The 21,226-nt window shown below is 32.8% G+C and overlaps 5 protein-coding genes across 24 annotated transcripts; 3 read left to right on the forward strand and 2 right to left on the reverse strand.

Annotated features, from left to right (window-relative positions):
- The first annotated feature begins 6 nt into the window (after window positions 1–6).
- Window positions 7–2,702, forward strand: LOC116352503. Its single transcript, XM_031785151.1, has 5 exons — window positions 7–102; window positions 274–657; window positions 804–1,565; window positions 1,653–2,421; window positions 2,489–2,702. Exons 2-4 carry the CDS (start codon window positions 562–564, stop codon window positions 1,686–1,688), a joined length of 894 nt encoding a protein of 297 aa, XP_031641011.1. The 5' UTR covers window positions 7–102; window positions 274–561; the 3' UTR covers window positions 1,689–2,421; window positions 2,489–2,702.
- Window positions 2,703–2,917: 215 nt separating this feature from the next.
- LOC116352502 lies at window positions 2,918–4,314 on the forward strand. Its single transcript, XM_031785149.1, has 2 exons — window positions 2,918–3,126; window positions 3,264–4,314. The coding sequence occupies exons 1-2, from the start codon at window positions 3,089–3,091 to the stop codon at window positions 4,312–4,314; spliced, it is 1,089 nt and encodes a 362-aa protein (XP_031641009.1). The 5' UTR covers window positions 2,918–3,088.
- A 176-nt stretch (window positions 4,315–4,490) lies between these two features.
- On the reverse strand, window positions 4,491–6,388 carry LOC116352333 (ubiquitin carboxyl-terminal hydrolase 46). Its single transcript, XM_031784842.1, has 5 exons — window positions 5,997–6,388; window positions 5,846–5,926; window positions 5,278–5,754; window positions 4,866–5,201; window positions 4,491–4,798 (listed from the first exon to the last, which is right to left on the reverse strand). Exons 1-5 carry the CDS (start codon window positions 5,997–5,999, stop codon window positions 4,544–4,546), a joined length of 1,152 nt encoding a protein of 383 aa, XP_031640702.1. The 5' UTR covers window positions 6,000–6,388; the 3' UTR covers window positions 4,491–4,543.
- A 578-nt stretch (window positions 6,389–6,966) lies between these two features.
- On the forward strand, window positions 6,967–15,721 carry LOC116352157 (copper-transporting ATPase 1). 9 transcript variants are annotated; one of them, XM_031784518.1, is made up of 11 exons: window positions 6,967–7,514; window positions 7,584–7,677; window positions 10,124–10,188; window positions 10,319–10,816; window positions 10,899–12,041; window positions 12,129–12,733; window positions 12,820–13,254; window positions 13,323–13,802; window positions 13,870–14,249; window positions 14,859–14,891; window positions 15,245–15,361. In XM_031784518.1, the coding sequence occupies exons 1-10, from the start codon at window positions 7,496–7,498 to the stop codon at window positions 14,887–14,889; spliced, it is 3,750 nt and encodes a 1,249-aa protein (XP_031640378.1). In that variant the 5' UTR covers window positions 6,967–7,495; the 3' UTR covers window positions 14,890–14,891; window positions 15,245–15,361. The 9 variants fall into 9 exon arrangements, with proteins under 9 accessions (XP_031640378.1, XP_031640376.1, XP_031640377.1 ...); XM_031784516.1 differs by lacking the exon at window positions 14,859–14,891 and having other exon boundaries at window positions 6,968–7,514; window positions 15,245–15,721; XM_031784517.1 differs by lacking the exons at window positions 14,859–14,891; window positions 15,245–15,361 and adding an exon at window positions 14,464–14,630 and having other exon boundaries at window positions 6,968–7,514.
- LOC116352159 (phospholipase B1, membrane-associated) lies at window positions 15,696–20,946 on the reverse strand. Of its 12 annotated transcripts, XM_031784525.1 has the most exons (12): window positions 20,788–20,946; window positions 20,572–20,707; window positions 17,611–17,947; window positions 17,344–17,532; window positions 17,237–17,267; window positions 17,088–17,119; window positions 16,993–17,010; window positions 16,871–16,935; window positions 16,487–16,761; window positions 16,045–16,395; window positions 15,951–15,977; window positions 15,696–15,885 (listed from the first exon to the last, which is right to left on the reverse strand). In XM_031784525.1, the coding sequence occupies exons 3-12, from the start codon at window positions 17,812–17,814 to the stop codon at window positions 15,821–15,823; spliced, it is 1,257 nt and encodes a 418-aa protein (XP_031640385.1). In that variant the 5' UTR covers window positions 17,815–17,947; window positions 20,572–20,707; window positions 20,788–20,946; the 3' UTR covers window positions 15,696–15,820. The 12 variants fall into 12 exon arrangements, with proteins under 12 accessions (XP_031640385.1, XP_031640396.1, XP_031640397.1 ...); XM_031784536.1 differs by lacking the exon at window positions 20,572–20,707; XM_031784537.1 differs by lacking the exons at window positions 20,572–20,707; window positions 20,788–20,946 and adding an exon at window positions 20,031–20,048.
- Between the last annotated feature and the right edge of the window lie 280 nt (window positions 20,947–21,226).

Below are 21,226 nucleotides of genomic sequence, written 5' to 3' on the forward strand. Positions count from 1 at the left end.
GTAGGCATCAACAATGGTGACTTCAGCTTCTTTGCCAATAGCGGGGAAGAAAAGATCAACACATGTTTTAGTCAAGTGCTAGCAAAGCACAACCCAAAAAATGTAATTATACACTAAAATCAACTATGGATAACATGGATTTTACAGTTCTATTTTAATTAATATATTGATTTCAATTCAAAATTCATTTTATTTTCGCATCCATTCTAACTGATTTTTTCTCTCTTTTCATTCCATTGTAATTTACAATTGTAAATTAATTTACTACCGAAGCCGAAGCCGAAAAAAACACCAAAGCCGAAGCCAAAGCCAGAGCCAAAGCCGGAGCCAGAGCAACCATCAAAGACTAAACGGAAACCCCGTGGACCAGCAAAAGAAATTCCACCAATCGATCCAGAATTCAAGGCAATTGTGGAAGGTCTTGATGAGGTCCATCGCTTTGATTGGCCTAGCAACAAAGATTTCGGTAATGGCCTCAAACATCTATGCAATCAATACATAGACAACAATGTCACCAATTCGCAAACACATTCGGATAAACACATAACCCAATATCTGAAGATGAAAGTGTTTCAGATGAACACAAATGAAGCCATTGAAGAGAAATACCTGCCAAGTGACATCGACTGTGTGGTGAAACTCATTCTCAAGGAAAAGGTATGTGGAAAATGTTTATTCAAATCATGAAAAGAACTGAGTTTTCAATGGTTCATATTGTTTAAGCGTACAATGGTTTTTTTTGACTCGTTGACAAATTTTTATAAACATGACTTTAATCTATTTCCCTTGTTTCATTGAAAAAGGTCATCAAAGTGCCAGCTAGTGACCCAAATAAACTTTATCGGTGCGGAGTTTTGTATGACATCGTCAATAAGTTGAATGTGTTCCCGGAAATCGACCTACATGATCTCACGACTAATTCAAAAAATTGGTTCAAAGCTGTGCCGATGTATCTATCTATGCAACGCGAGATAGAAGAATTTAATTTGCTGCGAGCACATCAAGAGCCACCGAAGAAACGCAAAAAGAGAAAGCGCAGAAGACCGAAGGGTAAGAAAAGAAAGTGGATCATCAAACGAAAACAAATGCTCGACGATTTGGAATATCTACCGTGCATTCGCAATTTGGTGGTTGTTCCAATGTGTGATTTTCGGCGTACGCACTTCAAAATCGACTCTTCGAGTATGTATCAGATCTTGTCTTCTCAAAAATTGATTCCGAAACAGTTAACTGAAGACGGAAAACCAAGTGGAAGAAATATTTCAGAAAAGGTTTACAACGAGAATAAAGATTACATATGGAATCAGTATTTTTATATGCGTAAAATTCGGTGGTTTGTCCGCCGCAAAAAGAAATTTGACTTTTCGATAAACAGCGATGGAATTGCTGTGTCTCTGCAGTATTCCACCAAAAAGAAGGAGACCAGCAACACACAATCGGGCACCAGTCGATTGGACATCATTGACATGTTGAAGGCGGGCAAATTCAAAAGATTGGGAGGTACAGATTCAGGCATGCGGAACTGGAATACCACAACAATACATGAAATTGATACTTGCAAAGAAGTATGTGTAGTATACTAAAATACAATGATGCACATTGTGTTTAAGTTCACTAATTATTTTTGTTTTTTTTTTTCGATTTATTCGCAGATCAACTTTGTTAAAAAGAGCAAGCAGTTCCATTAGGAGACACATCAAAATGTACGAAACGCAAAAGCGAAGCGATTCACGAAAAATTTCATCGAGAAAGAAAGACAAGATCGAGAGAATCGTGAGCTGTACGCAATGATGCCATCACCAAAAGGTTCACAGTGGCTGAGCTATATTAAGCATCGAGTTAAGATGACCAAACATGGAATCGAAGCTTACTCGACTGCAAAGTACACTAGACTCGCCTTGGACAAATACATTAGGAGCAACAAAGCTATCGACGGATTTGTGAACAAGATCACCAATAAGGAACCGACTCTGTTATTCCATGGTGCTGATGGCGAAGTACCACCTGATTGCCCGATAAGAATTAAAAAACACGTGCGGTGTCCGGGTGTACGCAAACTGATGCAGGCATATAAGAAGCGACCATACATTGTTGTCGTGCCGGTGGACGAATGGGGAACATCTCAAACAGACGCAAGATGTATGTGCCGATTCCAAAACCAACCCAAATCGGCCAAATTCAAGATGTGTCGGTGCATACCCAACGCCATAACACTGCTGCCAACCAAAATTGTGTCTAAGTTTGGCAAGACAGATACATCTACATATCGACAGTTACAACGCACATTGAACGGAGCATTTGAAATAGAAGAGGAGCTAATGTCAAGAGTAAAACCTTACTACAAAAAATGGCAATTAGACCTCGAATGCACCGTGACTTGGCATCGTGACGTCGTGGCTGCTAAGAACATTCTACTGAAAGGTAAGGATATTGATACACAATGTGATTGAATGATCGCAAAAAAAGATTCATTTTTTCGATTGATCAGGACTATGGACATTGCTTGGACTTCCAATACCTGCTGCAATCAATCGATATTGGAATCAAATCAACGCCGATGCCGCCGTCTTCGACGACGATAACGACGTGGACATATCCGAGCCCGAGTTCGAATAGCAGCCAACTAATCATCACAATACCATACAATAAAATAAAATAAATCATAAGTAACATTTGAATGGGGTAGAATAAAAACTACTTCTCGAAAAATTGGTATTTTAAAACGAAACCTAAAAAAAATTTCAATAAAAAGTGAATCAATTTTTTTTTGTCGATTTGAAGTGAATCAAGAAAATTTTGTTCAATAAAAGTGAACCAAAAAAAAAATTTCACTCGGTTGTTTCAGTGTAAAATACACTAAAATGAATTTTTTTTTGGGTTCACTTTTATTGAACAAATTTTTTTTGGTTCACTTCAATTGGACAAAAAAAAATTGATTCACTTTTCATTGAAAGTTTTTTTTAGGTTTCGTGTTTAAACATTTTTCGGGAAGTAGTTTTTATTCTACCCCATTCATTTGTTACGTAACTGCTATCCCGAATATGTGGGTTAGTTACGCACAAAAAAAGTCATTTCCCATTTGGTTGAGATGGCTGTGCGGGAGTACAAACAGAGCGTTTTTCCATTGTAAGTATCATTAGATTTTGAAAACAGTTTTTTGCTTCGGGAAGTGCTAACATCAATCGCTTCGTTGTACAAATGCCATCAACTAACATAGAATTTTGCCTACTTTAAATTAATAAATACCATTTTTCTATTTACAGATATGGGAAACACCCTACTGTACACTCCAATCGAGCAATCTCTCTTCTCAATAACTTTGGACCTTTAATCCATGGTCTGAGTTTCGACACAAACAGGGGCCAGGAACCTAATGAAAACATATTTAAATCAATACTGAAAAACTGTTGTAAAACATTGAAACATTTAGAAATTATTAATTGCGTTGCGGATTTCGAGCATATACAATTTGATATGTTGGAAACTCTGGTTGTGTATAATTCAACGGTGAAAAACTTCAATTTTGGTTCACCACTTAAACGCTTTCATTTAGTACATTCGAAGCAAGAAATCTGGTTTATGCGAAAATTTCCGGAATTGGGACATATTTTTTTTAGTAGTAAGGTAATAACCGACAGTGTGATTGGGGAATTTGTACTATTAAATCCACAGTTGAAAGTTTTAAATTTGAGATGTTGTGAAAATTTGTCGCCATTGATTTTAAAATACATTGCAAATTGTTGTTCAAACCTCGTCGAATTGGATTTCTATTTTATGATACCAAAAATAAAAGATTATGAGAAAATAATGCACCTGGGTTCGTTGCGAAGCTTGAAAAAACTCGGTATAAAATTACAAAAAAATATTTTAATTAATCAATTAATCAATATGTTTGTTGAAAATAATATACCGATAGAAGAATTGTATATATCTTTGGAGAAGCCAAAGAATGACAACCGTCATTCATACAAAAACTTGAAAACCTTAACCACACTCAAACGTTTAGAATTGACGATACAAAATGGTCGAAAATGGGCTTTTGGCAAAACAGTCAAAAATATAGTTAAATCTCAAACTGCTTTGAAAATTTTACATGTCTGTGGATCGATTCATGGAACTCTATCAATATTAGAAGTTGAAAGTATTTTAAAATACGGTAAAAAACTTTCAGATCTTAAATTAGATGTATATGAATTAACTGACAATTTGGAATCTTATCAAAGATTCAAGATCTCAAATTTTTTTAGATATTGTAAAATATTTCCTATTATTATGTACGTAGTTTATAAAGAAAAATGCTCTATATCAATGTAAAGAACCATAATCAGAAAGAAATTATTACAATGGTTGCAAACAAAAAAAAAACAGATGTAAACATTTATTCGTTTATTTGATTTATGTCTCAATAAAATTGTTGTTTTCTTTAAATTGTACGAGTAATAAATTACATATTCGTTATTTTTCAATTCCAAAAATATAAACTCAACAGATTGAAAAAAAGAAATTATGATATATATTGTTTAATTCTGTCTAACATTCGAATTCATGTACCACAATCTCTTGATTGATAAAATAAAATATAACCAGTTTCGGATGATTTTTGGATATCTGATGTTAGCCCATAAAAGTCTTCAATCGCTGACGCATCAATTTTATCTACCATATCGTCATCAAACAGTAACCAAAAACCATGACTCTTAACAATACTAATGTAGTGACCACGATTCGGTCCAGAACCGCAATGTATAACAACAGCCATTAGATCGTACAATCGATCCGGATTCACAGCATCGTCGGACTATAAATGCGAGAGGAGAAAAAATATGTAAGAATATATTCAAAGAAAATATCTATTGCAATCTTACCGTATTAAATAGTCGTAACTCTAGCGGGAACACAACTCGATGCGATACTTTAATGTGTCTATTATATTGCTCCATATACTTGAAACGTTTTAAATGCAGTGATAGAATCATTGGCAACTTTTTGACACGCATTCGCTTTTGAGCTTCTTGATAATTGCAACAGTTATCGCATTTAAATTTATTATCACTGCACAATGTTTCTGTGTTACTAAAACAACGTAAACAATGCGTTATGCTAGTATTTTGATCGACGTCGACTTGTAGATCAAAAAAGTGTGCATCTTTGCTGCTGACTGTTTCACAGTTTAAGCAACGCGTTTCACTTGTGAGCGTCCCCTAATTGAACAAAAAAATACACTTTAATTTAACAATTTCTTTTGTTTAAATCGAATGATTTCCTTTTTTTTTGTACCTGGAATATTTCGTGCACCCATGTTGGCTCCTGAGGTTGACCGTTTGCTGAACCATTGCAATCAGCACCATTGCTCGAACAGTTACCGCCAACAAAATTTGCTCTAACACTAGCAAAATGTGAACTAGACGATGACGACGATGATGAAGATGCATTTGCATTTTTTTGTCCCCGTTCCGCCAAAATAATCTCGTTGATGTGATTGATTAGAAAATTTAAAAATTCATGGGCATCTTGTTGCATATAATTATCAAACTCTTCCTTTTCCTTTCGTAAACGTGCTATAAACTTTTTCGGTGCTATTGAACCAACTTTTTTCTTTTGTGTAGCTATGCTGTAGAATAAATCGGCTAAACATGACAGTAGTGTTTCTTTGGTTCGTTTATTTTTTGCTTTATATTCAAGCACTTTTTCTCGAAACGGTTTACAAAAGTATAATGCCTGCAGCACTGAATTACTGTAGCATGTGTTACCAAACTGTTATCAGATTAAAAACAAAAAATAGATAAAAAAAGGTGACATTTAATGTAAATATAAAGAGATTTGTATCAATTAAAACGTAACTTACATTGACAAGCCCAAAATAATGTTCGTTTGGTGGAAATTGGTCGGATCCAATATCTCGTTCAAGTTGCGATATGTTCGTACCCTGTAAACAATGCAGAGAGTTTAATTGAAATGCACATTGTCAAAAATTTAATTCACACGATTTTTTTTACCATCACGTGAAATTTTTGCTTCTAAATGGCACACAAATCGCAAACACAAATATCAACAAATACGCAACAACACTTGCGATTTGTATTTTATTTTCTTATTTTGCTCCAAAATTTATACGATTTTTTTTTTCGAAGTAACTTTTCAATAACCAAACAATTTTATGTATTTAGTTTGCACTTTTGTAGTGAACGACACTACAATTTTGACACTGGTGAAAGTGCTTAATGCAGCAAAATATCCATAGTCGAAAAATTGGAAGCAAGAATATTTCTCATTGGTCTTTTTTCTTCGTTTGAATAATTTCGCATTTATCAATAATACGGACTATGGATAATGTCAAACAAAAATACAATGTTTTCACTTCGAGCCCTTTGAGCTACTTCGAACATTTGTAGATGTGTGCATGTATGTCTTTGTGTGTGTATACATTACTATAGTAATGTGTGTATGCATAAACCTTCTTCTGTCTATATTTATTCTCGTTCATCAATGAATTTATCAATGAAGTCGTCCGAAGAGTGTGGAATAAAATTAATAAAAAATTTCCTAAAATGTGTGATGAATTTTCATGAAAAATTTGTATGTTATCACATTTCCAAAATCTAGAAATAACATTAGTAATTTGCATGTGTTGGCTTGTTCGTTGTTGATTTTTAAAATATTCACGTCAAATTATGCGAATTTCGAAATTCGAAATTCGAATTACGAATTGGTGATGTTTGACATTTCGTTGAGTGTACAAACCCAGACTTTTGACAGATTTTAAATCAAATCAAATGATAGCAAAGTTCAAAGAATCTGTAGAATGGAAATACTTGTAAATAAACATAGAACCCTTTTTTGCAGTAACATTTAGTTCATTTTTTCTCCCTCTCTCTCTGTTTTTGTAAATTATTATCAATTGTGTTTCTTTCATCGTATAAAAATAAATTAAAAATATTTTCAAATTAATTGTTATCATTGTGATCGCGTTTTTTTAAATCATCGAATGTGCATTTTGTTCGGTCATTCACTTTCATTGTATGATCATGATGCCTCTTTCAATAAGATTGTTATCAAAACGTGTCAAATCTATGTCCAAAATTAAATTGATTTCACATTAAATCTGGTGTTGTCAGGTGATTAACATCTAAAAACAGATCATCATTGTCTCAATCAAATCGACTTAAATGAAACAGCTGTTAGACAACGATACCTGTGCTCAACATTTTTTAGATATAAATTTATATTCTTGAGTTTCCAACAATTGAGTTTATCTTTAAAAAAAATATATTTTCGAATTTTGAGCTAATTTTTAATCTACGCAAAATATCAATTGGTAATCACCAACATTTGTTGTGGAAGAAGTGAACATAAACCTATACACATATAAATTGTGAATTTGATAATAAACCATTCACCAAGTAATCAATGATTGTATAGATTTTGCTTTGTCATAATAAAATGACAAAAATTTGGAGTTGATAATATTTTCTGAAAGTTTCTGTTCCTCTTATAAATGGATATGTCTTCTGATGGTAATTAATCATATGGTGTAGAGTATCAAGTCGCGTGTAATTTAATTGCAAAGGGTTTTAATTTTTTAGACGAAAGCCAACGGCTTACGAAAATGAATAAGATCACCATAGAAAATTCTTCGTGCAATCCTCCAGCTGTGGCAAATGAAACACAGCATCTGAGGTAAGTCAATTTCAGATTATATTCAGTCTACGTGTATTAATGTAGTAGTCAATATGTGATTCAATTCAGTTATGAGCGCAACAACGCCCCTTTCATCGATATTATTAAACAGTTTGTGTACATGTAGTAATCTAGGGAAAAAAATCATTCAGTTTTCATTCAATGACGATCATTAACATGTTACACCTTGCGCGTACGTACGCGTTGTGAAAAAAAAATGAATAAAATTTACCACATAAGCGCACCGAGTACTTGAATTAAGAGCTGAAACATGCTAATACAATAACAAAAAACAAAACAAAACAAAACAAAAAAAAACTACTGCTGTATATTATTTACTCTAACTTTGTTTACTATACATGTGAAAATATACTTTCACTAAGATTTTATTGGTTTGAATAGCCGACAGTGGAATTTGTGACTTTCTAAATTTGATTGTTTTTATTTCGATGATTGGTACCAAATTTAAATCCATACGATCAAGATATATGGTGCAAATTTTGTTCTCATTGTTTGACCTCGAACGATCAATATTATTAGACAGAAACTTCATTTAATTTTGAGTTAGTATTGAGCTAAGTATGTTTTTGTATAATATTAATGGTATTGCGGTAAAAAAAATACTACAATATATTGCATGTGTCTTATGGCTGTTTTTGTACATGTACGCTGGAAGTGGCTTTCATTCACACGATAGTTGTTATTTTGAATACAATTAAATCACGATCTCAACCAGTGACAAAAGGACGGAGTTTTTTAAAAATATAGATAGAAATACAATCGAAAACATTTTCAACGAAAAATCAAACTGGTTTTGGAATCAGATAGTTTGTGCAATCTCGAGAAAAACCGTGGGTTATATTTTTCAGTGGTTCATTTTCCAATACTTTCGCACGTTTAAGAATTTTCTTATACGATTCAAAAAAATTATCATGTACCACATAGTGGTTAAAAAAATATTTAGTAATTTTTAGTAGTGGTTAATATGTAAAATGTAGCAGTATAATACGATCAAGTAATTTGAATGGACTCATATAAAAAATACAAACATAGTTCGCCTACGCACAAAGTGTAAATAAAAAAAAACTTTATGGTTTAAAATGGAAATGAAATTTTCATGCTGATAATTTTCTCTTCAAAGAAAATTTAGTATTATTATGGATTTTTGTGTAGGAAGTCATTTTTTAAACTCAGTGAAACGTATTCATTTCATATTTCACCTTATGTTTCAATAAAACAGTTTCATTGATAGATATTTCTTGGATTAAAAACCATAAAAACAACAACTTTATCATTTTGAATGTATATCGTGATTTTAATTAATATTTCAACATTCTAGTGATTCGAATGTAATGCATATGAACCATTGCGGCAAAAAGATTGCTCTTATTTTGCTCCAAATACTACTGCAACTTCAAGTTGCTTATAGATAGTTATTTTTTGCAATACATAATTAAGCTATTTCGTCGCCGCAACGATTTTTATGTGTGTGAGTAGTGCAAAAAAGTCTGTTTTTGTATTTTGTAAAAAATTGTATTAAAAATATACATAACTTAAGTGTTTAGATTTGAGGTTATTTATCATATAAGTTAATCGCTCAAATCTCGTTTAGTCCAATAGTTTCGGTTACATGTAAAGGTCAAAAAGACACGTACGCTTGATGAAAACATAGCATTTAGCTATCATTACCTGTAGCCTGTTGTAGCTCTCAGTTGTTCGGCACAATATTTTATCAAAACTCATGTACCTGCACATAACAAATCCACTTTTTTGGAGCAATCATACTATACTATAGGGTATTCAAATATATGTAAATTGTCAATTTTATTTTATCAACAATATGTAATAACTAAATGATTTCTTTCTGTTGTGATAATTTTTCATTTACAAAATAAAAATTCCGATCAAAATACGAATGCTTTTAATCAGATATATTTCTTATCTATCTGAGTATTTCTCTTCACCTCGTTTTCTTCGCCAACAATAAAATGACACAAGTCGTATATTCTGTTCGGTTTTTATTTGGAGCAACTGGACATAAAAAAATGTTTCGATTTCACTTGAATAGTCAATGACAAGAAAGAAACAACGACGTATTATGAGTGCAATAAAGTTTTGAGCTATTTTTCTTTTTTTTTTCTTCTCTCGAATGATTTAAAACTTTTCATATTGAACACAAATAAAGATATAGAGTCGAAGTACACGCTACGCAATCGACTTTATAAATTGTACTTCGTATCTTTAAACTAATATTGAATGGTATTTTGAGTTGAATTGAATTGTATCAATCATTGTCTTCATATTAAATCGTACATTTTCTTTGTGTTTTTATATTTTTGTTTAAACTGTCGATTGAGTGTGATCATAAACACCGCTTAATGCATTTGAAGAAAATTTTTACCGAATATAATTTTTTTCATTTTTTTTTCTCTTTGCTTTTCTTTAGTAAAATGGAAGAACGTCAAAGTTTATTAGAACAAACGGCTGCATCAGTACGATTACCGATCAGTGGTATGACTAAGGGGCAATTCACTTAAAAATTGCCTTTCTATTATTAATTAATTCTTGTTGATTCTTTTTCGATTAATTGTCGATTATTTTAAATTAATTGAATTCTTTTCTTTTGTGATCCTCCCCTTAGGTATGACATGTCAGTCGTGTGTTCGTAACATTGAAGGAAATATTCGGACAAAGCCCGGAGTAATTACGATCAGAGTAAATCTTCAGGAAAAAGCTGGTTACATTGAGTACGATCCACAAATTACCGATCCCAAACAAATTGCATCGGAAATCGATGATATGGGCTTCGATTGTGAATATTCACCAGATGATGATGATGAAATTGCAGCCAGAGTTGTAGAAATAAACAAAACAAAAGTGCTTAGCACTTGTATTGCAATCGAAGGCATGAAATGTCAAAGTTGTGTCAAAAACATAGAAAGCAACATTGGGTCAAAATTAGGAATTAAACACATCAAAGTAAATCTAGAAGAAAAAATCGCCAACGTTGAATATGACAGTGATGTATGCAATGATCAATCCATAGCTGAAATGATTGTTGATATGGGATTCACAGCCACTCTTACTACAGATATTGACAAGAAACCCAAAAAGACTGACTTATTTTGCAGCAAAAATGGTAAAAAAAAGAATTTGATCACAAAAATATTTGTCAATAAAAATAAGAACATGCTCAGGTTCAATCTGTTGTCTTTTTTCAGATTTTAACGGTCGAAAATCAGTTTCAGAAACGTTAGTCTTCTTAGGCACAAACGATGTTGACTTAGAAAATAATCGCACCAATTTGCTTGATAACAACTTGAAAAAATGTTTTCTTCACATACAGGGAATGACATGTGCCAGTTGTGTAGCTGCAATTGAAAAGCACTGTAAGAAAATTCATGGTGTCGATAGTATTTTGGTTGCTTTATTAGCTGCCAGCGCTGAAGTGAAATACAATCCAAACGAGATTTCAGCAAAAGATATAGCCAAATCAATAACGGAATTGGGATTTCCGTCTGAAATAATCGACGAACCGGGTACCGGGGAGAGTAGTATTGAAGTGGAAATAAATGGCATGACTTGTGCGTCATGTGTGAATAAAATTGAAAGTACAGTTAAAAAGTTGCCAGGTGTAACATACGCCGCTGTAGCACTAACAACGAAACGTGGAAAATTTCGATTTTCGGAAACGGGAGCAAGAAATATATGTGATGCAATCAATGCATTGGGTTTTGAAGCAAAATTACTTTCAAATAAAGATAAAATGGCTCACAGCTACTTGGAGCACAAAGAAGAAATACAAAAGTGGAGAAATGCATTTTTCATTTCGCTGGTTTTCGGGGGTCCATGCATGATTGCAATGGTCTATTTTATGTATGAAATGGCAGAAAAAGGACATGAAAATATGTGTTGTACAATTTTACCGGGTTTATCTTTGGAAAATCTTATGATGTTCGCATTATCGACTCCAGTACAATTTTTTGGTGGTTGGCATTTTTATGTACAGGCCTATAAAGCTGTTAAACATGGTTCAACAAATATGGATGTTTTAATTACAATGGCCACGATTATAAGTTATTTGTATTCAGTAATTGTTCTGGCTTGGGCAATGATATTTCAGCACAAACTATCACCCATCACATTTTTCGACACACCGCCGATGTTACTTATTTTCATATCATTGGGTCGTTGGCTCGAACACATTGCCAAAGGAAAAACATCAGAGGCCCTATCAAAACTTTTATCACTTAAAGCGATTGATGCAATTTTGGTCACAATTTCAGATACATTTGAAATTTTAACGGAAAAAACGATTTCAGTGGATTATGTTCAACGTGGTGATATTTTGAAAGTAATGCCTGGTGAGTAATTATTTTCTTTGTAATAACAGAACAACACATATTTTTTTTACATTAAAAAAAATCGATTTTCAACTTTATTTTTATTAGGAAGCAAAGTACCCGTCGATGGTAAAGTTATTTTTGGTTATTCCACGTGTGATGAAAGTTTGATTACCGGTGAATCGATGCCAGTGCATAAGAAAAAAGGATCTGTTTTAATCGGTGGTTCAGTTAATCAAAACGGACTGATTTTAATGGTTGCTACGCACACAGGTGAAAATACAACGCTCGCACAAATCGTTAAACTTGTCGAAGAAGCACAAACATCAAAAGCACCAATTCAGCAACTAGCTGATAAAATTGCCGGTTATTTTGTACCATTTGTAATAAGCGTTTCATTAATAACATTATTTGCTTGGATTATTCTTGGATGGCTTGACATAAAACATTTACCAATGACAATGGCTGAACAGCATGGTTTAGATAACATTGAAATAATTGTTAGTTATGCTTTTCGATGTGCAATAAGCGTTTTGGCCATTGCTTGCCCGTGCGCTTTGGGTTTGGCCACACCAACCGCAGTTATGGTTGCCACCGGAGTTGGTGCACTTCATGGAGTTTTAGTTAAAGGTGCTGGTCCACTTGAAAACGCACATAAAGTCAAAGTGTGCGTTTTTGATAAAACTGGTACAATAACACATGGCATTCCAATGGTATCTCGGATTCATTCTATTATTAATTAATTCTAATTGATTCTTTTTTGATTATTCGTTCTTTTCTTTTGTGATTCTTCCGTTAGGTATCTCGCATTACCATGTTTGTGAAGCCAACAATTTGTTCATTGCCACGTGTTCTCGTTGCACTGGGTGCTGCCGAATCAAATAGTGAACATCCAATCGCAAGCGCCGTTGTGAAAATGTGCAAAGAAATGCTCGAAATAGATTTGTTTGGTCGTAGTAGCGATTTTCAATCCGTTCCAGGATGTGGCATTAAAGTAACGATTTCAAACATCGAAAATATACTGAAAACTGCTGAAAAAACCGATAAAATTATCAACTATTATAATTCATACAATGGAAGTGCTCAGAACAGTATAATAATGGTTGATGGAATTTCATTTGAAGAAGTTATCCCACCATTGAATCAATCACAGAAAAACACAATAGAATTACAACAATTGTTACAGTTGGATGAAGAAATTTCCAGAGCTAAGAGAGAGGCATTCGATGATGTGGTGAGTCTAATAGATATAAATATCTCATATCTAAAACATAAAAATGAAAAATATATTCTCTCTTTCAGAATGAATTGCCAGTGCTTATTGGAAACCGCGAATGGATGCATCGCAATGGAATTTTGGTGCCGCCGGAAGTACATATGAAAATGAGTGACGAAGAATCGATGGGCAATACTGTAGTACTTTGTGCAATGAATAATCAACTAATTTGTATGGTGTCTGTTTCTGATATGGTAAAACCAGAAGCCCATCTTGCAGTTTTTACACTTCGAAAAATGGGAATTGAAGTTATTTTGCTAACTGGTGATAATAAGAACACAGCTGCAAGTATAGCTCGACAAGTTGGTATCAAACGTGTATTTGCTGAAGTGCTTCCATCGCATAAAGTGGCCAAGATACAACGCATACAAGAGACAGGTGTAAGAGTTGCAATGGTTGGCGACGGTGTCAATGATAGTCCTGCTTTGGCGCAAGCTGATGTTGGTATTGCCATTGCTGCCGGAACAGATGTTGCCGCTGAAGCGGCTGATGTGGTCTTAATGAGGGTAATACCAAAATGTTGCTCAATTTTATTGTTATATCTGTTATCCCTTCCATTCATTACATATTTAGAATGACTTATTGGATGTCGTAGCATGTTTGGATCTATCAAAACGAACGGTGCGTCGGATAAGATTGAATTTTTTCTTCGCCAGTATGTACAATTTATTGGGGATTCCATTAGCGGCGGGTGCTTTCAGTCATTTTGGTTTGGTACTGCAGCCCTGGATGGCATCGGCAGCAATGGCTGCCAGTTCTGTGTCAGTTGTATGTTCATCGCTACTATTAAAATTGTATAAAAAGCCAACAATGGCTTCGCTTCAAACACCAGAATATCTCAGGGAGTTGCATTTAGGTGGATCACTTGATTTGGATAATATTTCAATACACCGCGGTCCAGACGATATTCCACGGCCCAACTTCAACAACTCAAATAGTTCAACCCTTTCAAAGTAAGTACATGGTGGTTCTCATTGCGTTTTTGTCCCAGTATTTGATTCAGTGTACTATCAAATTCCTCACTTATTTTAATTCTTACAATAATTTTGTATTTTACTTTATTTAAATTTTACGGGTATTATTTTGAATTATTGATCTTTATTTGTTGCTTTTACTTTGGTTAAATTTTTTATTTTATTTATTTTTCTTTTCAAATTTTTCAATTAGTTTTTTGCGCACTCCAAACACAAATTGCTAACTAACAAACTAATTCGCACATTTGGAATTGAATACCAATGGCACAACAACTGGATAACTTCATTTAACGTACTCTCCTTTAATGAAAATACATCATAAGCTAACTTGGTTACTAATAAACATACGCTTTTTGTTAATTCTTTAACTTTTAATGCACTAACCGTCACGAAAAAACAAATTGTTCATAAAAAACGGTAAATTTAAGTCATAATTTAAAAAGTAACAACATATCGCTATTGTATTACATCACCATGTATTGAGAACATAGACAATTTATGTCCCATTTTGAATGAGATAGAATGATATATTTTCCATCAATATTTGCTATCAATGCGTTGAAATATGAAATTCATCTTTTTTATCAGATTGAAAACTGAATTGGGAATTGGTGTCTGAAGGTAAGCTTCTTCATCATAATCATCTCGAACATATTCTCATTCAGTTCAAAATTTTAATTCATGCAAAATAGTCCAGAATAAGAGAAAGGGAAAGAAGATGCGTTCAATTCATATAGAAAATGTTGTCGTTCGTCTGTAGTCAGTGGCTAACATAAGCTTTGTCAACTCTGAAAAAAAAAAAACAATTGCTACGATAAATATTACTTTTGGGGAATATTCAATCTAACTGTATATAAAAATATTTTGCTACTTGCAATTAATACATACAAGAAAATTTTCTCATAAAATACATTAATAATGTTAACATCTTTTTATCTAATTTTCTTTTTCGCACAAAATTTTTTGACGATTAGATTGTTTATGTCTTCAAAGAATGGTTTACATCAATCACCATTGCTGACCAATGATGATGAAGATTCGTCGACAACTGTCCCACTCACCAGATATGAATATGGAAAACAATTGCACCATGATATTACTGAAACTCAAAAGCTTTGATAGTTTAGACAAACTCATCACATCAAATTAAATATATATTTCAAAGTTTTCCATAACATACATCCATATATAGATATATGGTTTGATTGTTTGGTAATATTGATATTAAATGTCTTCAATATGATGCCAATTTTTAAAAAAAATGATTTTTTTTTAATTTAATGATATGATTTTATTTCAATCCTGTTATTTTCAATAAGAAATATTTTTGAATATCATGAAACACAAAATTGTAGATAAATACATTTTGAAGTGACTTATGATCCCGTTTATATGTGAAATTGTGATAAAGCAAATGTGAATAAATAATTGAACACATTTAATCATTTTTATTTCATTTGATTTCATTATTTTACAAATCTTATAGTTAAAAACCGAGATCCGAATGATCGGAATGACTAAAACATTTCGAAAATGGCTGGGACATGGCATTAGCTATTTTTCCTTGTGAATATATATGGATGCTCTGCAGTTGGACACTTGAATTCAGTAAACTCTATAAACAATAACAATTTTCCAAACTTCTATATAAAAAATAAATAAATAATAAAATGTTATTACCTTTTTTCCAATTAGTTGATTTATTACCTAGAGTGACCCGAAAAAAAAGCAATTATATAGGAGTTTGGTAAATAATAATAGAAAAAATTGTTACCGTATGGTTCAAACATATTATTCCACAGTGAATTGGCAGCGATGGCGTAGCCTTTTTGACTTAAATGAAAACAATCCACGGACATATATTTAAAATCGTGGTTCCCGTTAGAAACGTGTGGGAATCGCACATGTCGCAAAAATGGTTGATTAATCACAGCAAAGTCGTCTTTATTTGTGAATTCTTCCAAATCTGGCACTTCAGCTGTCACGGCTTGCCATTTGGTAATAATATTGAAATATAATTGACGCAAATGACCGTACTTAAAACCAAATATACAAGGGCACTCAAAATGATTAGATGACACACATTCCTTTGGTTTTCCACGCAATTGGTATATCACTTTCATACCTGCAAAGAATATCGAAATAGCAACTATTACAATTTGTTAAATAACTAAAACACAAGATTTCTCTTGCAAGCATATAAGCTTATAACTTACTCGGCGGCGTCACTAAATTAACAATTGTACGTGGAAGATTATCTCTCAATATACGTAATGTTTCGATCAATTCTCTGCGATGATTCTCTACTGATTTTTCCGGATAGGGCAAGTAGCAAAAGTCCGAACAGAAATCGTTCGGTCCGATTAAAATAGTTACTAATTTCCAATGACGTTGTACATCAACATTTTGGTCGCTTCGCATCCGCTTTACTAAGATTCTCGCCTCATAGGGGATATCTCTCGACATTGCACCAATTTCTGCGACATTAAATCTTTCGCAAAAAAAAAATTCACAATTGAAAATGAATTTTTTGGAATGTTGTTTCGACGACCAGAGCCAGTAATGATAATTATTAAGATAGGAAATGAAATTTGATTTACCTTGCAGATTTATCAATAGAAAACCCATCCTGGGTCGAATAACCGTACAAATTTTTATTGAACTCCTGCAAATAAATGAATGGAACGAATCAAACTACCAAACTAAATGTGATGCTAATTACCTTCAATATATTTGGCAGCTGTAATAAAAAAAAAATAAAAAAAAGTTGACTCTACCGTTATGATCTTGGTTATGATACAAAAAAAAATGTCTTACCGTTAAAAACTTCCTCCAGTCCCCTTGTCCGCCTGAAATATCAAATATATGTAAATTAATTAAAATAAATTAATCATAAATGATTATAGCATGTGCCATTTGAATGTTGTCTCTCAACATCAATAATGTATACAAAATACGACGACTACCAATTGACCATGAGACCCCTTTGTTTTCAATCTGTAATTGACAAAATATAAAAAGAAAAAGATGAAACCATAAATTGATTTAGAATTAAAACTATAAATCAAATTACAAAAACTTGTAAAATATTTGTCGCAAACGCTCCGTTGCCGGCGGTTAATGAATCACCAATTGCACCAACAATATCAATGTCACCGGGCCGAACAGTATGCGCTGATATTGGTGTAACGTTGCTTCTTGCGCCAGGCCCATTTGGATTGCATGGAAAGCTAACGGTTTGCGAATATGATTTTTGAACTTTCTTAATGTGAAACAAATGGAAGAGAAACATCAAAGAGATCATTGCATTTTACCAAATAGTGATGACGTAATAATATACCTGTCTTTTTACATTCCAAAGATATGCTGCTTCAGTATCAGAGCGGCCAACGAACTTGAAAATTCCCCCTCGAAACGATCTGTATTCATTGATAAATTTGTCGAAAAATGTTCGCTGTGCAGACACCGTGCTAATTTTGCTAACGATCATTAAACCAATTATATAAGCCCATATTGTGATGAGTCGCTTAAACGACACCTTCATTATGCTCTCTTTTTTTGTATATATAAATTCAAAGCGATATACACTTTTTAGTTTTTATCGACGAAATATTTTACTACCGCACGAACACACACCCTATTATAATGCAACTAACGCATCATTTTAATAATTAAATCTGTAATTGACAAAATAGAAAAAGAAAAGGATGAAACCATTAATTGATTTAGAATGAAAACTTTAAATCAATCAATAAATTATTCAGTGAGATCACTATAAAAATCTTAAGCATTTAACTAAGTGGGGAAATTTTTGTGTCAGAAATTTTACTGACATGCCCTTGGCAAATGCACACAACAGTCTATAATTAATAATTTATATCCACTGAAAATAAGAATGTTTTCCATATCGAATGCTATTATCAAATCAGTCTCATCACATCTTTTCAATGTGATGTGCGTATGTTCATAAATAACCTTATCGATTTTCAACTCGTTTTTTAATTCGATGAATTTGCTGTGATTGATCCTAATATTATATTTACATTGCATAAAACAATTAAATGTATTCAAATGAAATGATAAGCGAAATGTTTTGATGAAAGAATTGTGACGCCATATGACTAGTAGTAGTACAGGAAAATTTGATATAATCAAAATATTATTCCGTTATTTATAAGTTTAGATTCGATGTTTGTTGGCATTTCAAATGGTATGCTTGATTCTTACTTAGAATCTTACTTGACTTGCGGCCTGACAAGGTCACGCATGATATCAGATGAAAACAAGAGGAAGAAGTTACGAAACACACACACATTTGGCATTAAGTCAATGCCAACATGTTAATAACTGAATAATTATTGAAATCGCGTGCGGGCAGCTATCAAAGCATGCATAAAATGATCTAATTTGAAACCTTCCGCAAATTTTTGTAATAATTCGAATATAATTTGTGTTTCAGGTTTTGAACATGTATAAAATTATGTAAAATCATGTGTTAATCAATTTTTTTTTTGGATTTTCTATACACGGAATAACTCACTGGGAACCGACTTTAATCAAATCATAAGCACACTGAGGCGTTGTTTTATCGAAACCGTAGGTTTCGTTTTCATAAGAATCAGCGTACACAATGATTTCAATCTTCACATATCACATCTGAATTGAAGAAGAAAAAGAAATATGTAGACCTGTTTGGCGTTCGAAAATGTACACAACGGATGAAAGCGAAGATGAAGACTACCTTATGCAGTATGTATCGGACAATGATATGTACAATTTTTTATGCACTTTGCACGATCTCAAGTTCAAGGTTGCAATATATTGCTGAACATTTGCTCACATTCGGAATGCCATTTATAATCTATGTTGAATTTTTCACTTTTAGTTTTTTTTTTTATTTCGTTCGTTGTTTACATTTTTCACCGCATGAAGACTCAGTCGAGTATAGTTTTTATTCACATTTTTTCACATAGTTTAAAACTGTTATTATTATTATTATTATTATTATTATTATTATTATTATTAATATTATTAATATAGAATAACATTTCAAGTTCAAAATAATCGGTTGCAGATTTAACTGAATAGAATAGTACAATTAGTTGCATTCATTTCAATGAATAATTGATCAATTCAATGTGGGTTTTTTTATTTACGTTATTTACAGTTGAGTTCAACCTTTTTACACTAATTGTTGTATTTATTTGCAGAATTCTTTAACAGTAGAATTTTTAGAACTTTTCGCTATGAGAGAGATAATGCGAGAGATAATCATAGTCAGAGCGTAGGAATACACGCGTGCTGTGTCCCAAACACTCTAACTAAATGAAATATAGTTGTGGCACAATCGTGTTATTCTATCGGACGGAGAGTCAGGTATCGTATACTTTAAATGAAACAATCGATCAGAACTAATTCACCTTCAGTTTCGGCAACAGCGGTAATTTTTATTATCGCATACAACTTGCTGTGTACCATAATCGTTTGCATTGAAAATGGGGGGAATTATTATTTGACCTGTGCCGCATCATGTGTACAAATAATACATTAAATCAAAACAGATAGTCGATTTTAATTATCAAATTCACATGTAAAAGTGCATTGAAGTGCATCGAATTCACTTATACATGATAATAATCAGCTATGTATTCTTTCTAAATAATTTGGGGTCGATATGCCTTGATTATCTAGTTCGATTACACCGTACCGTGTATTTTATCCTTCCGGCATCAATATAATAAAATGTGCAAAGCAATTCACCTGAAACTTTGTCATTGAATTTCAATCGTTACACGTTCATCCATACTTTAATAGAGTTTATTTTACACGATGCGCCCCGCCATTAGTATATACAACTGGATTGGAAATTATGAATGAACACGTTCTTTGAAAAGAGATTTAGCGAAAAGCATTAGAGCAAATGAACTTGATGATCTTGAAATTATTCGTATGAAGAAAAAAAAAAGAATCAAATGAAAAATGTAAATAAACAATTTTTTCCCCTGCCATTCCACACCGCACTACACCAATACACCACATTAACAATTTATTGATTCGATGATCTCGATTTTTGGCGGCAACATTTAACAAGTGTTTTGTCTTTTTTGTTAGTTGCAATTCACTTTCCAAGACTCTTGACTGTTCCGCAATTATGTACGACTTGGATCAAGTACCTTCTTTACAACTTTGAACTAACCAAATGATCATTTAGTTGTTTGACATAATTATCTCAAGTTTTTGACGGAAAATAAACAAGTGATTTAAAGTGGGCCGAGTGTTAGCATAAGGCTGTTAGACTCACCTTTGATAAACAATTACTTTTCAAATACTATTCTCTCATTCGAATTTGAATGGCTGTGTCTGTTACATGAATGATACGTCTTGTTTCCAAAGTCTTCAAATATAGATAGTATTCATAGATTTACATACAACGCAAGCTAAATGTACGACGATAAAATGTATAAATTATCTAATTTATCGATGGAAACAGTTGCAAAAAAGAACTGTGCATACTTACTCTTGAAAAATTAGCAATCGTACTTTTTTCGGCTTCTTTTGGCCTGATTTTATTTTTCTTCCTCTCAAAAAAACTTGTTGACGATTTTGTCGCAAACTTTTTTTTTATTCAGAGTTCAGGAGAAAAAAAACCTAGTCCTCACGCGTCTCCACTGCGCAACTGTTTCAGTGATTCTATTTTCAAACTGAGTATTTTATATGAATCGTGTACACGACGGGTAGAAAGATCAACGAAAACAAATATTCCTATTCATTGTGCGCGACACATGTTTCGATCATTTTTCGCATATGGATGACTGGACTGACTACATATCATGTAAATCAAGTGACGAAAAAATACACACTGATAAGAATCAAATCTATGCGCGACTGATCGAGACTTTAGCGTCAAATGGATCGGTCAATCACGTAACATCAAATTATGTGACATCATTGATGTG

Source organism: Contarinia nasturtii, unplaced genomic scaffold, assembly GCF_009176525.2.
Source record: "Contarinia nasturtii isolate CC-2019 unplaced genomic scaffold, AAFC_CNas_1.1 Cnas_scaffold_187, whole genome shotgun sequence".
NCBI classification, from domain to species: domain Eukaryota; kingdom Metazoa; phylum Arthropoda; class Insecta; order Diptera; family Cecidomyiidae; genus Contarinia; species Contarinia nasturtii.

Bases quoted from the DNA above. Each gene is read 5' to 3' on its own strand.
- LOC116352333 (XM_031784842.1), bottom strand. The intron at 5,755-5,845 runs GTAAGTTACGTT...ATCTGATAACAG, and splicing joins ATTATTTTGGGCTTGTCAAT to TTTGGTAACACATGCTACAG. The intron at 5,202-5,277 runs GTACAAAAAAAA...TTGTTCAATTAG, and splicing joins GGGTGCACGAAATATTCCAG to GGGACGCTCACAAGTGAAAC.
- LOC116352157 (XM_031784516.1), top strand. The intron at 13,255-13,322 runs GTGAGTCTAATA...TCTCTCTTTCAG, and splicing joins GAGAGGCATTCGATGATGTG to AATGAATTGCCAGTGCTTAT. The intron at 14,250-15,244 runs GTAAGTACATGG...TTTGACGATTAG, and splicing joins AATAGTTCAACCCTTTCAAA to ATTGTTTATGTCTTCAAAGA.
- LOC116352502 (XM_031785149.1), top strand. From the start codon at position 3,089: ATGGCTGTGCGGGAGTACAAACAGAGCGTTTTTCCATT. The intron at 3,127-3,263 runs GTAAGTATCATT...TTCTATTTACAG, and splicing joins AAACAGAGCGTTTTTCCATT to ATATGGGAAACACCCTACTG.
- LOC116352503 (XM_031785151.1), top strand. From the start codon at position 562: ATGAAAGTGTTTCAGATGAACACAAATGAAGCCATTGAAGAGAAATAC. The intron at 658-803 runs GTATGTGGAAAA...TCATTGAAAAAG, and splicing joins AACTCATTCTCAAGGAAAAG to GTCATCAAAGTGCCAGCTAG. The intron at 1,566-1,652 runs GTATGTGTAGTA...ATTTATTCGCAG, and splicing joins AAATTGATACTTGCAAAGAA to ATCAACTTTGTTAAAAAGAG.
- LOC116352159 (XM_031784536.1), bottom strand. From the start codon at position 17,814: ATGAAGGTGTCGTTTAAGCGACTCATCACAATATGGGCTTATATAATT. The intron at 17,533-17,610 runs GTATATTATTAC...TTTCACATTAAG, and splicing joins TTTGGAATGTAAAAAGACAG to AAAGTTCAAAAATCATATTC. The intron at 16,762-16,870 runs GTAAATCAAATT...TTTTTGCGAAAG, and splicing joins TCTATTGATAAATCTGCAAG to ATTTAATGTCGCAGAAATTG.